The sequence below is a fragment of the Xenia sp. Carnegie-2017 genome, unplaced genomic scaffold (genome assembly GCF_021976095.1).
Source record: "Xenia sp. Carnegie-2017 unplaced genomic scaffold, XeniaSp_v1 HiC_scaffold_64, whole genome shotgun sequence".
In the NCBI taxonomy this organism is placed as follows: domain Eukaryota; kingdom Metazoa; phylum Cnidaria; class Anthozoa; order Malacalcyonacea; family Xeniidae; genus Xenia; species Xenia sp. Carnegie-2017.
Window position 1 is genome coordinate 107,630 of NW_025813531.1, and position 13,458 is coordinate 121,087.

The 13,458-nt window shown below is 34.7% G+C and overlaps 3 protein-coding genes and 3 long non-coding RNA genes across 7 annotated transcripts; 4 read left to right on the plus strand and 2 right to left on the minus strand.

Moving 5' to 3' along the window:
* Window positions 1-1,311: 1,311 nt before the first annotated feature.
* Window positions 1,312-3,272, plus strand: LOC124459120 (kelch-like protein 12). The gene is made up of 3 exons (XM_047008649.1): window positions 1,312-1,368; window positions 1,446-1,919; window positions 2,322-3,272. The coding sequence occupies exons 1-3, from the start codon at window positions 1,312-1,314 to the stop codon at window positions 3,270-3,272; spliced, it is 1,482 nt and encodes a 493-aa protein (XP_046864605.1).
* Window positions 3,273-6,991: 3,719 nt separating this feature from the next.
* On the plus strand, window positions 6,992-7,686 carry LOC124459053. Its single transcript, XM_047008623.1, has 2 exons — window positions 6,992-7,387; window positions 7,453-7,686. The coding sequence occupies exons 1-2, from the start codon at window positions 6,992-6,994 to the stop codon at window positions 7,684-7,686; spliced, it is 630 nt and encodes a 209-aa protein (XP_046864579.1).
* Window positions 7,029-7,890, minus strand: LOC124459083. Its single transcript, XR_006953444.1, has 3 exons — window positions 7,665-7,890; window positions 7,436-7,577; window positions 7,029-7,355 (listed from the first exon to the last, which is right to left on the minus strand). It is a non-coding gene; the product is annotated as an uncharacterized LOC124459083 (long non-coding RNA).
* A 274-nt stretch (window positions 7,891-8,164) lies between these two features.
* Window positions 8,165-8,747, plus strand: LOC124459090. 2 transcript variants are annotated; one of them, XR_006953455.1, is made up of 3 exons: window positions 8,165-8,185; window positions 8,286-8,446; window positions 8,523-8,747. It is a non-coding gene; the product is annotated as an uncharacterized LOC124459090 (long non-coding RNA). The 2 variants fall into 2 exon arrangements; XR_006953454.1 differs by lacking the exon at window positions 8,165-8,185 and having other exon boundaries at window positions 8,223-8,446.
* On the minus strand, window positions 8,471-9,243 carry LOC124459069. The gene is made up of 3 exons (XR_006953410.1): window positions 9,037-9,243; window positions 8,777-8,946; window positions 8,471-8,686 (listed from the first exon to the last, which is right to left on the minus strand). It is a non-coding gene; the product is annotated as an uncharacterized LOC124459069 (long non-coding RNA).
* An 872-nt stretch (window positions 9,244-10,115) lies between these two features.
* On the plus strand, window positions 10,116-11,407 carry LOC124459047 (kelch-like protein 12). Its single transcript, XM_047008616.1, has one exon. It carries the CDS (start codon window positions 10,131-10,133, stop codon window positions 11,121-11,123), a length of 993 nt encoding a protein of 330 aa, XP_046864572.1. The 5' UTR covers window positions 10,116-10,130; the 3' UTR covers window positions 11,124-11,407.
* Window positions 11,408-13,458: the final 2,051 nt, after the last annotated feature.

Below are 13,458 nucleotides of genomic sequence, written 5' to 3' on the forward strand. Positions count from 1 at the left end.
CTTATTGTGGACTTAAAGACAAATATCCCGAATATTCTGCGGACATAAATCGATTGAAGTTTAAGATAAAACAAAAACACGAGACTATTAAGCAACTCCAAGAACAATTAAATGGTATTAATAATTTTCAAAGCCAGAGTGAGCACCAATTTATAAAAGCATTAACCCCCAGATGATGAAAATTAATGCTGAATATAAAATGAACAGACCAAAACTTCTTCGCGATATTAGAATTTTGCGCCAGTTCTTCAAAAATAAAATTCCCGCAGAAATAGAAACTCCCGCAGACTTTTTGCGTTTGCCAGTACTTCGCAACTTTGGTTCACAACTTCAGTACTCAAGTTCACAACTTCAGTACTCAAGTACACAACTTCAGTACTCAAGTACACAACTTGTCAACTCAAGTTGACGAGTTCATAACGAATATTCCATATTTGGAAATGTAGTTGGCAACATTAGAAAGTAACTCGGCAACCGCCATTTAAAAAGTTAACTGAAATCGACGATAAGTGGCCAACTGCAGGCTAACTGCGAGGAAAGGAATCTCTCATCACCTAAGGTATTCTTAACATGGTCATTTTTCCCACTCTTGCAACCTTTTGTCAGTTCCATTTAGCATTTTGAATGTTATCTATAATTTGTTTGTTAAAACATAGTAACAAAAGATGCCTAAACTTTTAATTTGCAAATCGGATTCAACAGTCTTTGTGAAGTATGTTTTACTTGTGTCTTGAAACATGTTTCCTTGTGTTATAAATATATGATCATCGTATCTAAAATGATTAGAAATATTGACAGTCAAAGAAACAAATGCAATGAACTTAGGGTGCAACCCAAAACAAACGAGTTTCAGAATTTCAACCAGTGATTCAGACTAAACAAATGTAGTTTTGAACTGAAAACGTAACAATCGTCTTGGATTAACGTTAATTCTGCATTATAAGAAAAGACGTAATTTTACTACAACAAATAACCTTTAATTAGGATGTTTTTCACCGAGAACGAACTGCCTTATGTGATTGACTAAAGCTCCACTTCTTTGACCTTAGAAACTTTGACCTCAGTTGTGTTTTTTTTTGTTGATGTGCTTCATTGCATTATTTTGTTTTATCTTTTGTCTTTTTTTTGCTTAACATAAATATGTTAAAATATAAAACTAGGCGTTGTTATGCTTTGCTTTCAGCTTCCGTGTTTATCAAACGTCGATTGAAAATTTTAACCTATCTTTTAGCTTGAACTTTTAGTGATAAACAAAATTTCGTCAACTCCTGTATTAATTTTGGCATTAAATTGTATAGGAAGACGTATGAAATGGCTTGTCGTCCTAATGTTTACGAAAGTGGATATGAAGAATCGAGATTTAAGACTGTTGTTGATGAAAACTTTTACTGTTCAATTTGTCTGAATGTCATGAAAGATGCCAGAATGTGCCATAATCAACACAGTTTTGTCGTGAATGTATTGAAGAACATCTACGAGTTAATGCACAAAGATGTCCTCAATGTCAAGATGATTTAACTGTAGCTACGCTTCATCCAGCGCGTGTTATAAATAACGTGATTTCAAAGTTAAAGATCAACTGCGACTACGCCAGTCGTGGTTGTCCTGAATTTATAAATGTCGAAGATCTTGAAAGACATGTTGAAAATTGTGGCTTTGCTCCAGTGTTGTGTTCTAATGAACGTTGTGGTCTGGAAATAAACAAACGAGACAAGATTAAACATGAAACTGAATTATGTGAATACAGAAAGATTGCTTCTCACGACTTTCGAGAGATTAGCGAAATGTTTCAACGAAGTTTTGAAGACAAAATGGAAATGCAAATGAACAACTTAAGCAGGAAAATAGACGAAAAATTTTTTGAAGTAAAAGATTCCGTGAAACCATTGACATCTCAGTATAAAGAAATGATGGAATCTGTAGTAGAAAATGTTGAACAAAATCTTTCTACAGTGACCAAAGAAATGATGGAATCAAGGAAAGAAATAAAAGATGTTCAACAAAATCTTTCTACAGTGACCAAAGAAATGATGGAATCAAGGAAAGAAATAAAAGATGTTCAACAAAATCTTTCTACAGTGACCAAAGAAATGATGGAATCAAGGAAAGAAAAAAAAGATGTTCAACAAAATCTTTCTACAGTGACCAAAGAAATGATGGAATCAAGGAAAGAAATAAAAGATGTTCAACAAAATCTTTCTACAGTGACCAAAGAAATGATGGAATCAAGGAAAGAAATAAAAGATGTTCAACAAAATCTTTCTACTGTGACCAAAGAAATGAAAGAAATGAAAGCCATGATGTTTCAAATGTTGGAAAAGATGAACATAAATGAACAACATGTTCAAACATTGACATCACCAATTGAAATGGTCATGAACTCTGTAAGAGGTGATATTTTGATTGCTGGAGGTAACTCAGTTGGTTCCTCAAAGAGTGTTGAAATATTTTCATGGAAGGAGGAGAAATGGTTTAAGATTGCATCAATGGAAAATGAACACAGCAGAGCTTCATCATTTATTTATAATGATAATTTATTTGTTGTTGGAGGAGTGGCCTGCATGTCAATGGAGACATTGAATATAAAACAGTTTCCTTTGACATGGAAGACATTTCCCACAGAGCTTCCTTATGACTGTGAGGGTCATCAAACTGTTGTTTATAAACAACAAATCTTTCACATTGGAGGAGACATTATTACTAAAGGAACATTAGATCTGATCAGTGAAATAAAGATTACAGGTGCAACATCTAATGTCTTGAAAGAGTTGTGTCATATGCCTGAACCACGTTGGGGCCATGGAGCTGTTGTTGTTGATGATAAAATTCTTATTTTCGGAGGAAGGGGAAAAGATAGGAAAGATTTGTCCAGTGTTTTGGAATTTGATCCAAGGACTCTTACATTTAAGGAAATGCCTCCATTACCTCATCCATTGGGTGGAATGGCAACAGTTCAATGGAGAGATCAAGTTGTTCTTCTTGGAGGTTGGGATGGAAGAAAAACATTGAACAGTGTTATCATGTATGACACTAAGACAGGTAAGATTACAGTCTTACCATCCATGTTGGAAAAGAGACATTTCTGTTGTGCAGTTATAACAGACAATACAATTGTTGTCATGGGAGGTTGGAATGATAAAGGTAATGTTCTTAATTCAGTGGAGTGTTTTAAAATGGGATGTAGTTCTTCATGGAAATATCTTCCTTCAATGAACGAGCTACGACTTGGGTCCATAGCCGAAGTTTTACCTTTTGGACAAAAGTATGTATAAGTAAGAAAACGTGCATCAAACGTTATAACTTACTAAAAATTCTTGTAGCCTACACTGGATGATAAATATGTAAAGTTAAATGTGTAAACCTTTAAAGCCTGTTGAGAAATTATTTCTCCACTGATTCACTTTAATGATATATATACTGTATATTGCAAGTTGTATCATAAAATACTATATACAGCACATGTCTATCACAAACTTTGGTCACCAATTAAGAATTATATATTTACATGTTATTTATATAACTGATATTTTTCAAATATATTACATGGCTTTGCTTACATCATTATTAAATTATGCGTTGAATTTGTTTGGACTATTTCCCATGAAATATATAAAAGCAATTTGCTTAGAGACTATTTACATGGAGGTACGGTAACCCCAGCAGAAGGGTTATCCTAGAAAGCGAGTCACCCTACGTAAATATGTTTTATAAGTAGCGTTCACACATGCGCACTAGGGGCACCCTAGTGGTAGGTTTACCCTAATAACACCAACATTCAATCACTTCTTAAGACTACACCAAACTGGATATCAATTTTCGTTAGTACTGCCATTATTATACGCAACAAAATTTAAAACGTGACATACTTAATATGCATGGTAAAATTACAAGAATGAGGAAACTGCACCATTAGCTGTTGGTGTACTGTACTTTGACCATCTACGACGAGTATACTCGTACGAAAGCACATGATAAATTTCTTGCTATTTACTGGCTAAAATGACATAAATATGACAAATTGTTATTGCACCTTCAGATTGAAAATTTTGCCACCTTTCCAGTTTTCTCTCAGACAACAAAATAACGAGGAAATTTTATGTCTGAGAACTTTGTATTCTTGAGAGGAACGTGACGTCATCAATAATACAGTCGCCATGTTTAGGGTTTGTAACCTGGTTTTGTACGTCCAAAAAGTACATTTTGGCTTTCATTTTTGTTTTGCGTTTTGGCTGCATTTAATCTTTTTCATTTCAATGGACTGTAATTTTTCTATCATTTAAACCATTATAAGATGGTGGGACAGTCACAATGATTTGTGCTACACAGTGAAATTTAATGTTCCTCGGAAAAACGATTATAAAGCACAAATATACCAGCAAAATGCCCTCAGTTTAGCAAGTTAATATTTTAATAATAAACAGTTATTGGATGAGGTTGAGCATGATATCTAGAATTATTCAGACCGAGGTCAATGTCATCTGCCGAATCATTGATGGAAGAACTTTTGAATCTTTTTTGGAATCTTTCAGCATGGAAACAATAAGTGAATTAACGCTTTAACCCTCTAGAAGCCGGACATTTTCGAAAGTTTGCACACATCTCGTTTGGTGAGTGCTGCTCGTGGGCAGCAACGGTTTCTAGAGGGTTAAAAGTGATTTCTCGTTTCATCCTTGTTATATTCAAACACCTTGTATCATTTCATGTACTTCATGTTACGCAGTTTATGGTACCACTTTTAAGTATAGACTTCATATAACAGTTATTTATCGATCTGCGATAAAATTACAGCTGTCATGACTCACGAGGGTTTGTCTGTATTGTTAGTTATTCGTATTGAAATTACTATTTTGCTATGGGCAATATCTGGTGCTCTTTATGAAATGCCGAAATATGTGACACGTTGGCAAACGGCGAAACGGAATTCGTATTAAAGTAAATGACTCTGAAGATGACAACCGCTAAGGTTGTCGATACGTCAGTCAACAACAACAAAAACAGTCCTTCTCAGGACTATACGAACCTGGACAATCTACATTTACAAGCATGGAATTCATATTGTTTTGCAAAGTGTCACTACTCTCGTAAAATTTAGATCAATGAATGTTCCAGATCAAGACTGCTCGCTGCATTCTTTCAAGTCAATGTTCGCTGAAATTTTTGACGCTCTTTCACAGTGATGAATGGAAGCAAAGCTAAGTTTGAGATCAAATCAAAAGTACGCAAGTATTGAATGATTTCGATTCGTGCTTCTTTATCGTTAACTGGTGTCTTTAGTGACCGCAGTTCGACATTTTAATAGCCAATGTATGGGCATTAAGAATAAAAGTTCCTGCTCGTCCAAACGCTTTCTTCATCACTTTATTAGTTGAAGTTACTTGCTCATCTGCATCATATATGGTTAAAGGACACATGCAACATAAAATTCGGATTGTTATTTTTGTACTTTACATGAAGGTATAGCTACAACTAATAGTTCACCAAAGTTTGAGACTCAAAGGATAAATATTTTGAAGATATGGAGGTTTAAAGTTGATGCTTTACTGATAACGTATTGAAAATGCCCGACGAGCTAGCGACAGCTACCGATGTCGTTGTGACGTAATAGTTGACATTAGCTAAACGCGGTCAATTGCGCGCTTCGTTCAAAATATATTGGTAACTTCTTAACAACACGACAATTTAGCATTGAAAATATGGTTTATTGTGCCGCATTTAATTGTAAAAACGGTTCTTCTAAGAACCACGAAACGCAGCAAAAGGTTTCTTTTTTTCGTTTCCCGAAAACAAGCGCATGCGGGATATTTGGCTTGAAAAAATCCGACGCAAAAATTGGAAGCCAACAAAGAGCTCAAAATTGTGCTCGCAACATTTCGAGAGTTCGTGCTTCGTGCAAAATTTTGAAGCGATGCAATCAGTAGGATGGACAGCAGGACGGCTTCGCCTTAAGAAGGATGCTGTACCCACGATTTTGAATACTCTGTGGAACCCACAAGTGTAGCATCTAAAAGGAAGCAGCCAACAAATGTTAGAACTGCATTTGAGAAGAGACGAAGGCAAGAGGTGAATATTATAGTTATAGTTAGCAATATTTGTTTACATTTATCAAAAACTAAGCTATATAGCATTACCAAATTGAAGACAATTTTATAATTTTAGATTATTGACGACGTTCTTGCAGAACATGACGACTTTCTTGTAGACGACGACCACGATGTGTCGACATCGGCTCGAAATGTTTGTGCGTTTTACCTCAAAGGAAGTTTGTCTAAGATGAATGATGTCAAAATATATGTAGACAGCGAAACACAAACATATACAGTGGTAACTAATTCAGACTAATGTCGTTTGATCTTTTCTTTGTTATTTTAACTCATAAAAATTCCTTAATACCTTAGAAGCGCAATGTGAAATGCCAAGCAGCCATAACAATCCGTCCGCAAAACACGTAAGGTCAAGAACCACTCAAACAAAAGTGCCAAATATGATAAGTAGAGGTATAGACTTTCCATTCCGGCCGTTTTGATTTTTGTGAAAAATCCAGCAATACGATAATTTTATGCTAAGGTACGGAGGTTGAGTTCATTTCAACAAAAAATCACAGCACACAGACGACGTCATGTGAAATTGAACATTTTGAGGATAGCGCTGTATGGTCTGATACAGAAAGCACGTCGACGATGAGCAATAGCAACAATGGATCTGACTCTCAATGTTCAAATGAGTTAAGCGAAAATGAAGAATCCGACAATGACAATGCAACGTTAGTACCAACTATCCAGTCACCTGACTATTCTTTACATTGCTTTTCTCTGTTATGTTTCTCAGAACGTTACGTTTATCTCTCTCTGATTCTGATGGTAATTTTATGTTATAGGAAGACGTTCAAAATGAGAGAAAATACATAGTGTTTGATAGTTGCCTGAGACAGTTAGTGAGTCAATGCCCATGTTGTGGTGAAAGCTGTTCCATTGTGACCAAAACGACTGGTAGTATGGTTAACGTACTAGCAAAATGTCATTGTGGTTATGTTCGAGACTGGAATAGCCAACCTCTGCATGGGCGAATGCCTTTGGGTAACTTGGTCTTTGCTGCCAGCATCTTGTTTAGTGGTAGTAGCCCCAGCAAAGTTCTTCAATTCCTTCGTCACTCAGGCATACAATTTCTGTCAGAGCGCACATATAGCAATATTCAAACAGCGTATTTGATACCCAGTGTTTCAAATGTTTGGCATATGAACCAAAAGCATCTTCTAGAATCAATCAGAGAAAGGAACATTAACCTTGGAGGAGATGGAAGATGTGATTCGCCTGGATACTGTGCCAAGTATGGGTCATATAGCTGCATGGATTTGGAATCTAACAACATTTTAGACACACAACTTGTTCAGGTAACAATTCTTCAACAACTGTACATAAAACATGGTTAGAATACTCACATAATTATGTTACATAGTCCAATGAAGTGACGAACTCTGGAGCAATGGAACTTGAGGGATTAAAGAGATGTCTGGCAAAGTTTGATGAAAGTGGGATGAAGGTGAAGTCAATGACCACAGACAGACATGCTCAAATCAAATCCTACATGTCAAAACAAAGACCAAAAATCGAGCACTACTTTGATGTATGGCATGTAGCAAAAGGTATAGATTGTAATAACAAACCAACCTTTTACACATTTCATCAATAATCAAAATCCAACAGGAATTAAAAAGAACATTTGGGCAGCATCAAAAAAAAGTGGTTGCAAATTATTGTCAGATTGGGCCCAATCAATTTCCAACCATGTATACTGGTGTGCTGCTTTCAGAAATGGTGATGAAGAACTTGTGAAGGCAAAGTTGTTGTCAGTTCTCAACCATATATGTGACATCCATGAGGGACATATTGATGTATTCCCAAAAATGTGAACATGATATGTTAGAGCCTAGAATGTCGATAAAAAAAGGTATTGTAAGCGAATAAATTTCAAAGTAACATTAACATTTTTTTTTGTTAACTAACTTCTGATCTTAGGTTCAAAAGCTTATTTTTGAGCTGTCTTCGATTGTTGAGTCCAAGTATCTCATGAGAGATATTGGAAAACTCAGTTATCAAAAGCAGACTTCATCCATCAAAGGTTTCCACCGAGTGGTAATTCTTTTTGCACCAAAACATACTTAATTTTTCTACAGATCAATGTAAGCAAGGTAATAAAAATGATTTGTGTATGATTACTTAAAAAAAGTCATCATTGCAAAAGCAATAAGTTGCAATAGTTGTAAACATAAACTTAACATTCATTTGTAGATTGTTTATTGCTGCTCTTCATTTCAATGAGAATGGAAACAAAGCTCATAAAATGAAGAATGATGGGGAAACAGAAGAGGAATTGATTTGGAGAGTGGCTTATTCAAATTCAAAAGAAGGGCAAGGGGATATCAAACCAGTGAAAATTGACAGCACTTATGGTTAGCACAGAAAAATAAACTTACTTTTTCTCAAAGTGCAATGCAAAGCCAACATAAATAATGATTTGCTTTTCAGGATATGTTAAGGACTTGATGAAAGAAGTTTTGTACTGCAGACGCATTAATCCAACACTGTCCAAAGCTCTTCATGTCTGGAGTGAAAGAAATACCTGTCCCATTGACTTGCCACAAATCAAAAATCAGCAAAGCTGAAGCCATTAAGCAACATAAATGTCGCTTCTATATATAAAAAGATAATAGAAATAGCGTTCCACATGAAATAAACATAATTACAAATGAACAGACTTTGTCATACGCCATAAGCCCTACCATTCAGTAGTGTTGAGCATATTCAAATCCTTTGTATTCTCCAGAAGGCGAAGGAAATGCTTTCCGGATTTTGTCCACAGCACAAGAAGGTATGGGTAGTCTGTACTTTTTTCCCAACTTGCCATGCACCCAAGCCGTCCACTGTCGGTACGCCGTGTAGCGTAATGTTTCTTAAAAGATACAAAATTTTGTCTAAGATACTTATCGGCATTATACACTTCTCGACATACACGTAATTATACTTCTAAGGTAATATTTACTCGTTTTCTTCACTCTCAGGTATAGGTCCAATGTCATGTGTGTACACGACCATAGATGTTTTTATGACGGCTTCGTTTGTACACACTGTGGCAAACTCTTCCTCTTGTGTGATGCAAATATGATCGCCATGTTTCAGAGGATCACTATTGTTTACCTCTTGGCAACATATACTTTCCCGTCCTGTACTCATGACCACACAAAAGCCACATTCGCACCTAAAAGATAAAAACATTCGTTTTACTCTGGGAAAAACAATGAAGCATCCATAAAATGCAACTAACCATTCAACATTTCCAAATCTGTGAATGTATTCATCTTCCGATGACGGAGAATTGTCATTACTATGACCACCTTGCGCGTTGGCCAAAGGCTCAAACATGCAAGGTTGTACCTCATTGTTATTGATGAAAATATCATAATCGGCTTATTCAAAGAAGAATCCATTAATTTTGTTAAATAAAAATAAATAACTAGCAAACTACCTTAATAGCAAACTACCGAAAGTTGTGCTAGTCGTAGAACGATATAAGAAAAATGCTTGTTTATGTCAACTATTACGTCACTCATTCCCAGTTCCCAGACTTCAACAATCTCACGGCGTTTTAGCAATGGTCATCGAACATCGTGTTTTTATCGATTATAACCCTAAATATCTTTTGAAATATTTTGCGGACGACTTTGAAACTTGGTACGTTTTATTTTCACGCCGTAGGCATTACAATAAAATAAAGTTGTCTTCTATCTTGCATGTGTCCTTTAATGTAGAATATTTCAGAATGTTTTCCTCAAAAGCAAAAGTTGTAATATAGTTTTTCTATCGTCTTTAGAAATGACCAAAGAAATGATGGAATCAAGGAAAGAAATAAAAGATGTTCAACAAAATCTTTCTACAGTGAACAAAGAAACGATGGAATCAAGGAAAGAAATAAAAGATGTTCAACAAAATCTTGCTACAGTGACCAAAGAAATGATGGAATCAAGGAAAGAAACAAAAGATGTTCAACAAAATCTTTCTACTGTGACCAAAGAAATGATGGAATCAAGGAAAGAAACGAAAGATGTTCAACAAAATCTTTCTACAGTGACCAAAGAAATGAAAGAAATGAAAGCCATGATGTTTCAAATGTTGGAAAAGATGAATATAAATGAACAACATGTTCAAACATTGACATCACCAGTTGAAATGGTCATGAACTCTGTAAAATGTGATATATTGATTGCTGGAGGTTACCCACATGGTTCCTTAAAGAGTGCTGAAATATTTTCATGGAAGGAGGAGAAATGGTTTGAGATTGCATCAATGGAAAATGAACACATGGATGCTTCATCATTTATTTATAATGATACTTTATTTGTTGTTGGAGGAGTGGACTGCAAGTCAATGGAGACATTGAATATAAAACAGTTTCCTTTAACATGGAGAAAATTTCCCACAGAGCTTCCTTATGACTGTGAGGGTCATCAAACTGTTGTTTATAAAACACAAATCTTTCACATTGGAGAATACATTATTACTAAAGGAAGATCAGATTTGATCAGTGAAATAAAAATTACTGGTACAACATCTAATGTTTTGAAAGAGTTGTGTCATATGCCTGAACCACGTTTGAAGCATGGAGCTGTTGTTGTTGATGATAAAGTTCTTATTTTTGGAGGATGGGGAAAAGATGATGAAGTTATGTCCAGTGTTTTGGAATTTGATCCAAGGACTCTTACATTCAAGGAAATGCCTCCATTACCTCATCCATTGGGCGGAATGGCAACAGTTCAATGGAGAGATCAAGTTGTTCTTCTTGGAGGTGATGATGGAAGAAAAAGATTGAACAGTGTTATCATGTATGACACTAAGACAGGTAAGATTACAGTCTTACCATCCATGTTGGAAAAGAGATTCAACTGTTGTGCAGTTATAACAGATGATACAATTGTTGTCATGGGAGGTGCGAATGATAAAGATAATTATCTTAATTCAGTGGAGTGTTTCAAAATGGGATGTAGTTCTTCATGGAAATATCTTCCTTCAATGAACGAGCCACGACACTTGTCCATAGCCGAAGTTTTACCTTTTGGACAAAAGTATGTATAAGCAAGAAAACGTTCATCAAACGTTATAACTTACTAAAAATTCTTGTAGCTTACACTGGATGATAAATATGTAAAGTTAAATGTGTAAACCTTTAAAGCCTGTTGAGAAATTATTTCTCCACTGATTCACTTTAATGATATATATACTGTATATTGCAAGTTGTATCATAAAATACTATATACAGCACATGTCTATCACAAACTTTGGTCACCAATTAAGAATTATATATTTACATGTTATTTATATAAATGGCATTTTTCAAATATATTACATGGCTTTGCTCACATCATTATTAAATTATGCGTTGAATTTGTTTGGACTATTTCCCATGAAATATACAAAAGCAATTTGCTTAGAGACTATTTACATGGAGGTACGGTAACCCCAGCAGAAGGGTTATCCTAGAAAGCGAGTCACCCTACGTGAATATGTTTTATAAGTAGCGTTCACACATGCGCACTAGGGGCACCTACTAGTGGTAGGTTTACCCTAATAACACCAACATTCAATCACTTCTTAAGACTACACCAAACTGGATATCAATTTTCGTTAGTACTGCCATTATTATTATACGCAACAAAATTTAAAACGTGACATACTTTATATGCATGGTAAAATTACAAGAATGAGGAAACTGCACCATTAGCTGTTGGTGTACTGTACTTTGACCATCTACGACGTGTATACTCGTACGAAAGCACGTGATAAATTTCTTGCTATTTACTGGCTAAAATGACATAAATATGACAAATTGTTATTGCACCTTCAGATTGAAAATTTTGCCACCTTTCCAGTTTCCTCTCAGACAACAAAATAACGAGGAAATTTTATGTCTGAGAACTTTGTATTCTTGAGAGGAACGTGACGTCATCAATAATACAGTCGCCATGTTTAGGGTTTGTAACCTGGTTTTGTACGTCCAAAAGTACATTTTGGCTTTCATTATTTTGTTTTGCGTTTTGGCTACATTTGATATTTTTCATTTCAATGGACTGTAATTTTTCTGTCATTTAAACCATTATAAGATAGTGGGACAGTCACAGTGATTTGTGCTACACAGTGAAATTTAATATTCCTCGGACGAAAAGATTATAACACACAAATATACCAGCAAAATGTCCCTCAGTTTAGCAAGTTAATATTTAAATAATGAACAGTTATTAGATGAAGTTGAGCATGATATTAGAATTATTAAGACCGAGGTCAATGTCATGCTGCAAGAAGCAAATACAGACATGATAATTGACAGACATGAAAATTGTTGAACATGTAATTGAAAACAAACTAACATCAACTATTTAAACTCATTAATGTAAAACATCAATGAATGCATTGAGAAACCTGCAGTTTAATTGTCAAAAGTTTTTCGAGTTCTTCTTGCTTTAAAATGATAATGTTCAAATAGTTTTACACTGGGCTGCCAATTTTGTTGAAACTTTACAAGTTTTCAAACTTGGTAAACACACTTTATGAACAAATTCTAAGAATCTAATTTGAAAATTTCGTAAAGCAAATACTACAGATTCTGATGAACACAGAAAGTCACTCTCAGCGTCCAGTATTTTATGTTCCATATGGAATAAAATCAAGAACATAAAGCTCAAATCATGATGGAGTGACAAAAACAACTGAAGCTTGTGGTATTTTTGACAATTTTATTACCTGGAGATATTGTTCTTGCTGATAGAGGTTTTAACATTGAAAAGACTGTTGGGTTTATTGTGCTTCATTGTAACACACATTTACAAAGGGAAAATACAGTAACCATATGAATGGAAAACTAAAATTGCAAATGTAAGAATACATGTTGAAAATAATAATCTGTTTAAAAGTACCATGTTCTTCAAAATGGTGCTCTTCGTGTTTTACATGTACAAAAACTCGAAGTACAATCAGTAATTGATAAGATAGCAGTCATTTGTTGTGCTTAACTAATTTATCAATCTGTAGTCCCTGTGAGTAAAACAATAGTCCCTAAAATTGAAACTTTTAAGAGCAACATGCAAGAAACATCTCCATCTGCTTTATTAATAAACATCTTCATCTGTTTAACTAAAACTTTTGAAATATTTATTGCTACTTGATGGCGAGCAATGTTTGTTATAAATATAATGCCATCTTTAAGTTTAGATATATCTACAACAGTGCTTGATCTTTTGTAATTCAAAACACAAATGCAAAAAATTTGACAAACAAAACACTCTAACCCAGCCATTAAATTACAGTAGCAGTAAGAACTTCCTCATTTTTGAGAATGTTCTAAGCTTTTAAAGGAGTTGCTTTGATCTTTGTGAGTGGTTGATCTTAGTACAAAGAATAAGTCCTTAAATTTGTA

Bases quoted from the DNA above. Each gene is read 5' to 3' on its own strand.
- LOC124459120 (XM_047008649.1), top strand. From the start codon at position 1,312: ATGGCTTGTCGTCCTAATGTTTACGAAAGTGGATATGAAGAATCGAGA. The intron at 1,369-1,445 runs GTTGTTGATGAA...TAATCAACACAG, and splicing joins AAGAATCGAGATTTAAGACT to TTTTGTCGTGAATGTATTGA. The intron at 1,920-2,321 runs GTAGTAGAAAAT...ATGTTGGAAAAG, and splicing joins ATAAAGAAATGATGGAATCT to ATGAACATAAATGAACAACA.
- LOC124459053 (XM_047008623.1), top strand. From the start codon at position 6,992: ATGGTTAACGTACTAGCAAAATGTCATTGTGGTTATGTTCGAGACTGG. The intron at 7,388-7,452 runs GTAACAATTCTT...TATGTTACATAG, and splicing joins TAGACACACAACTTGTTCAG to TCCAATGAAGTGACGAACTC.
- LOC124459047 (XM_047008616.1), top strand. From the start codon at position 10,131: ATGAAAGAAATGAAAGCCATGATGTTTCAAATGTTGGAAAAGATGAAT.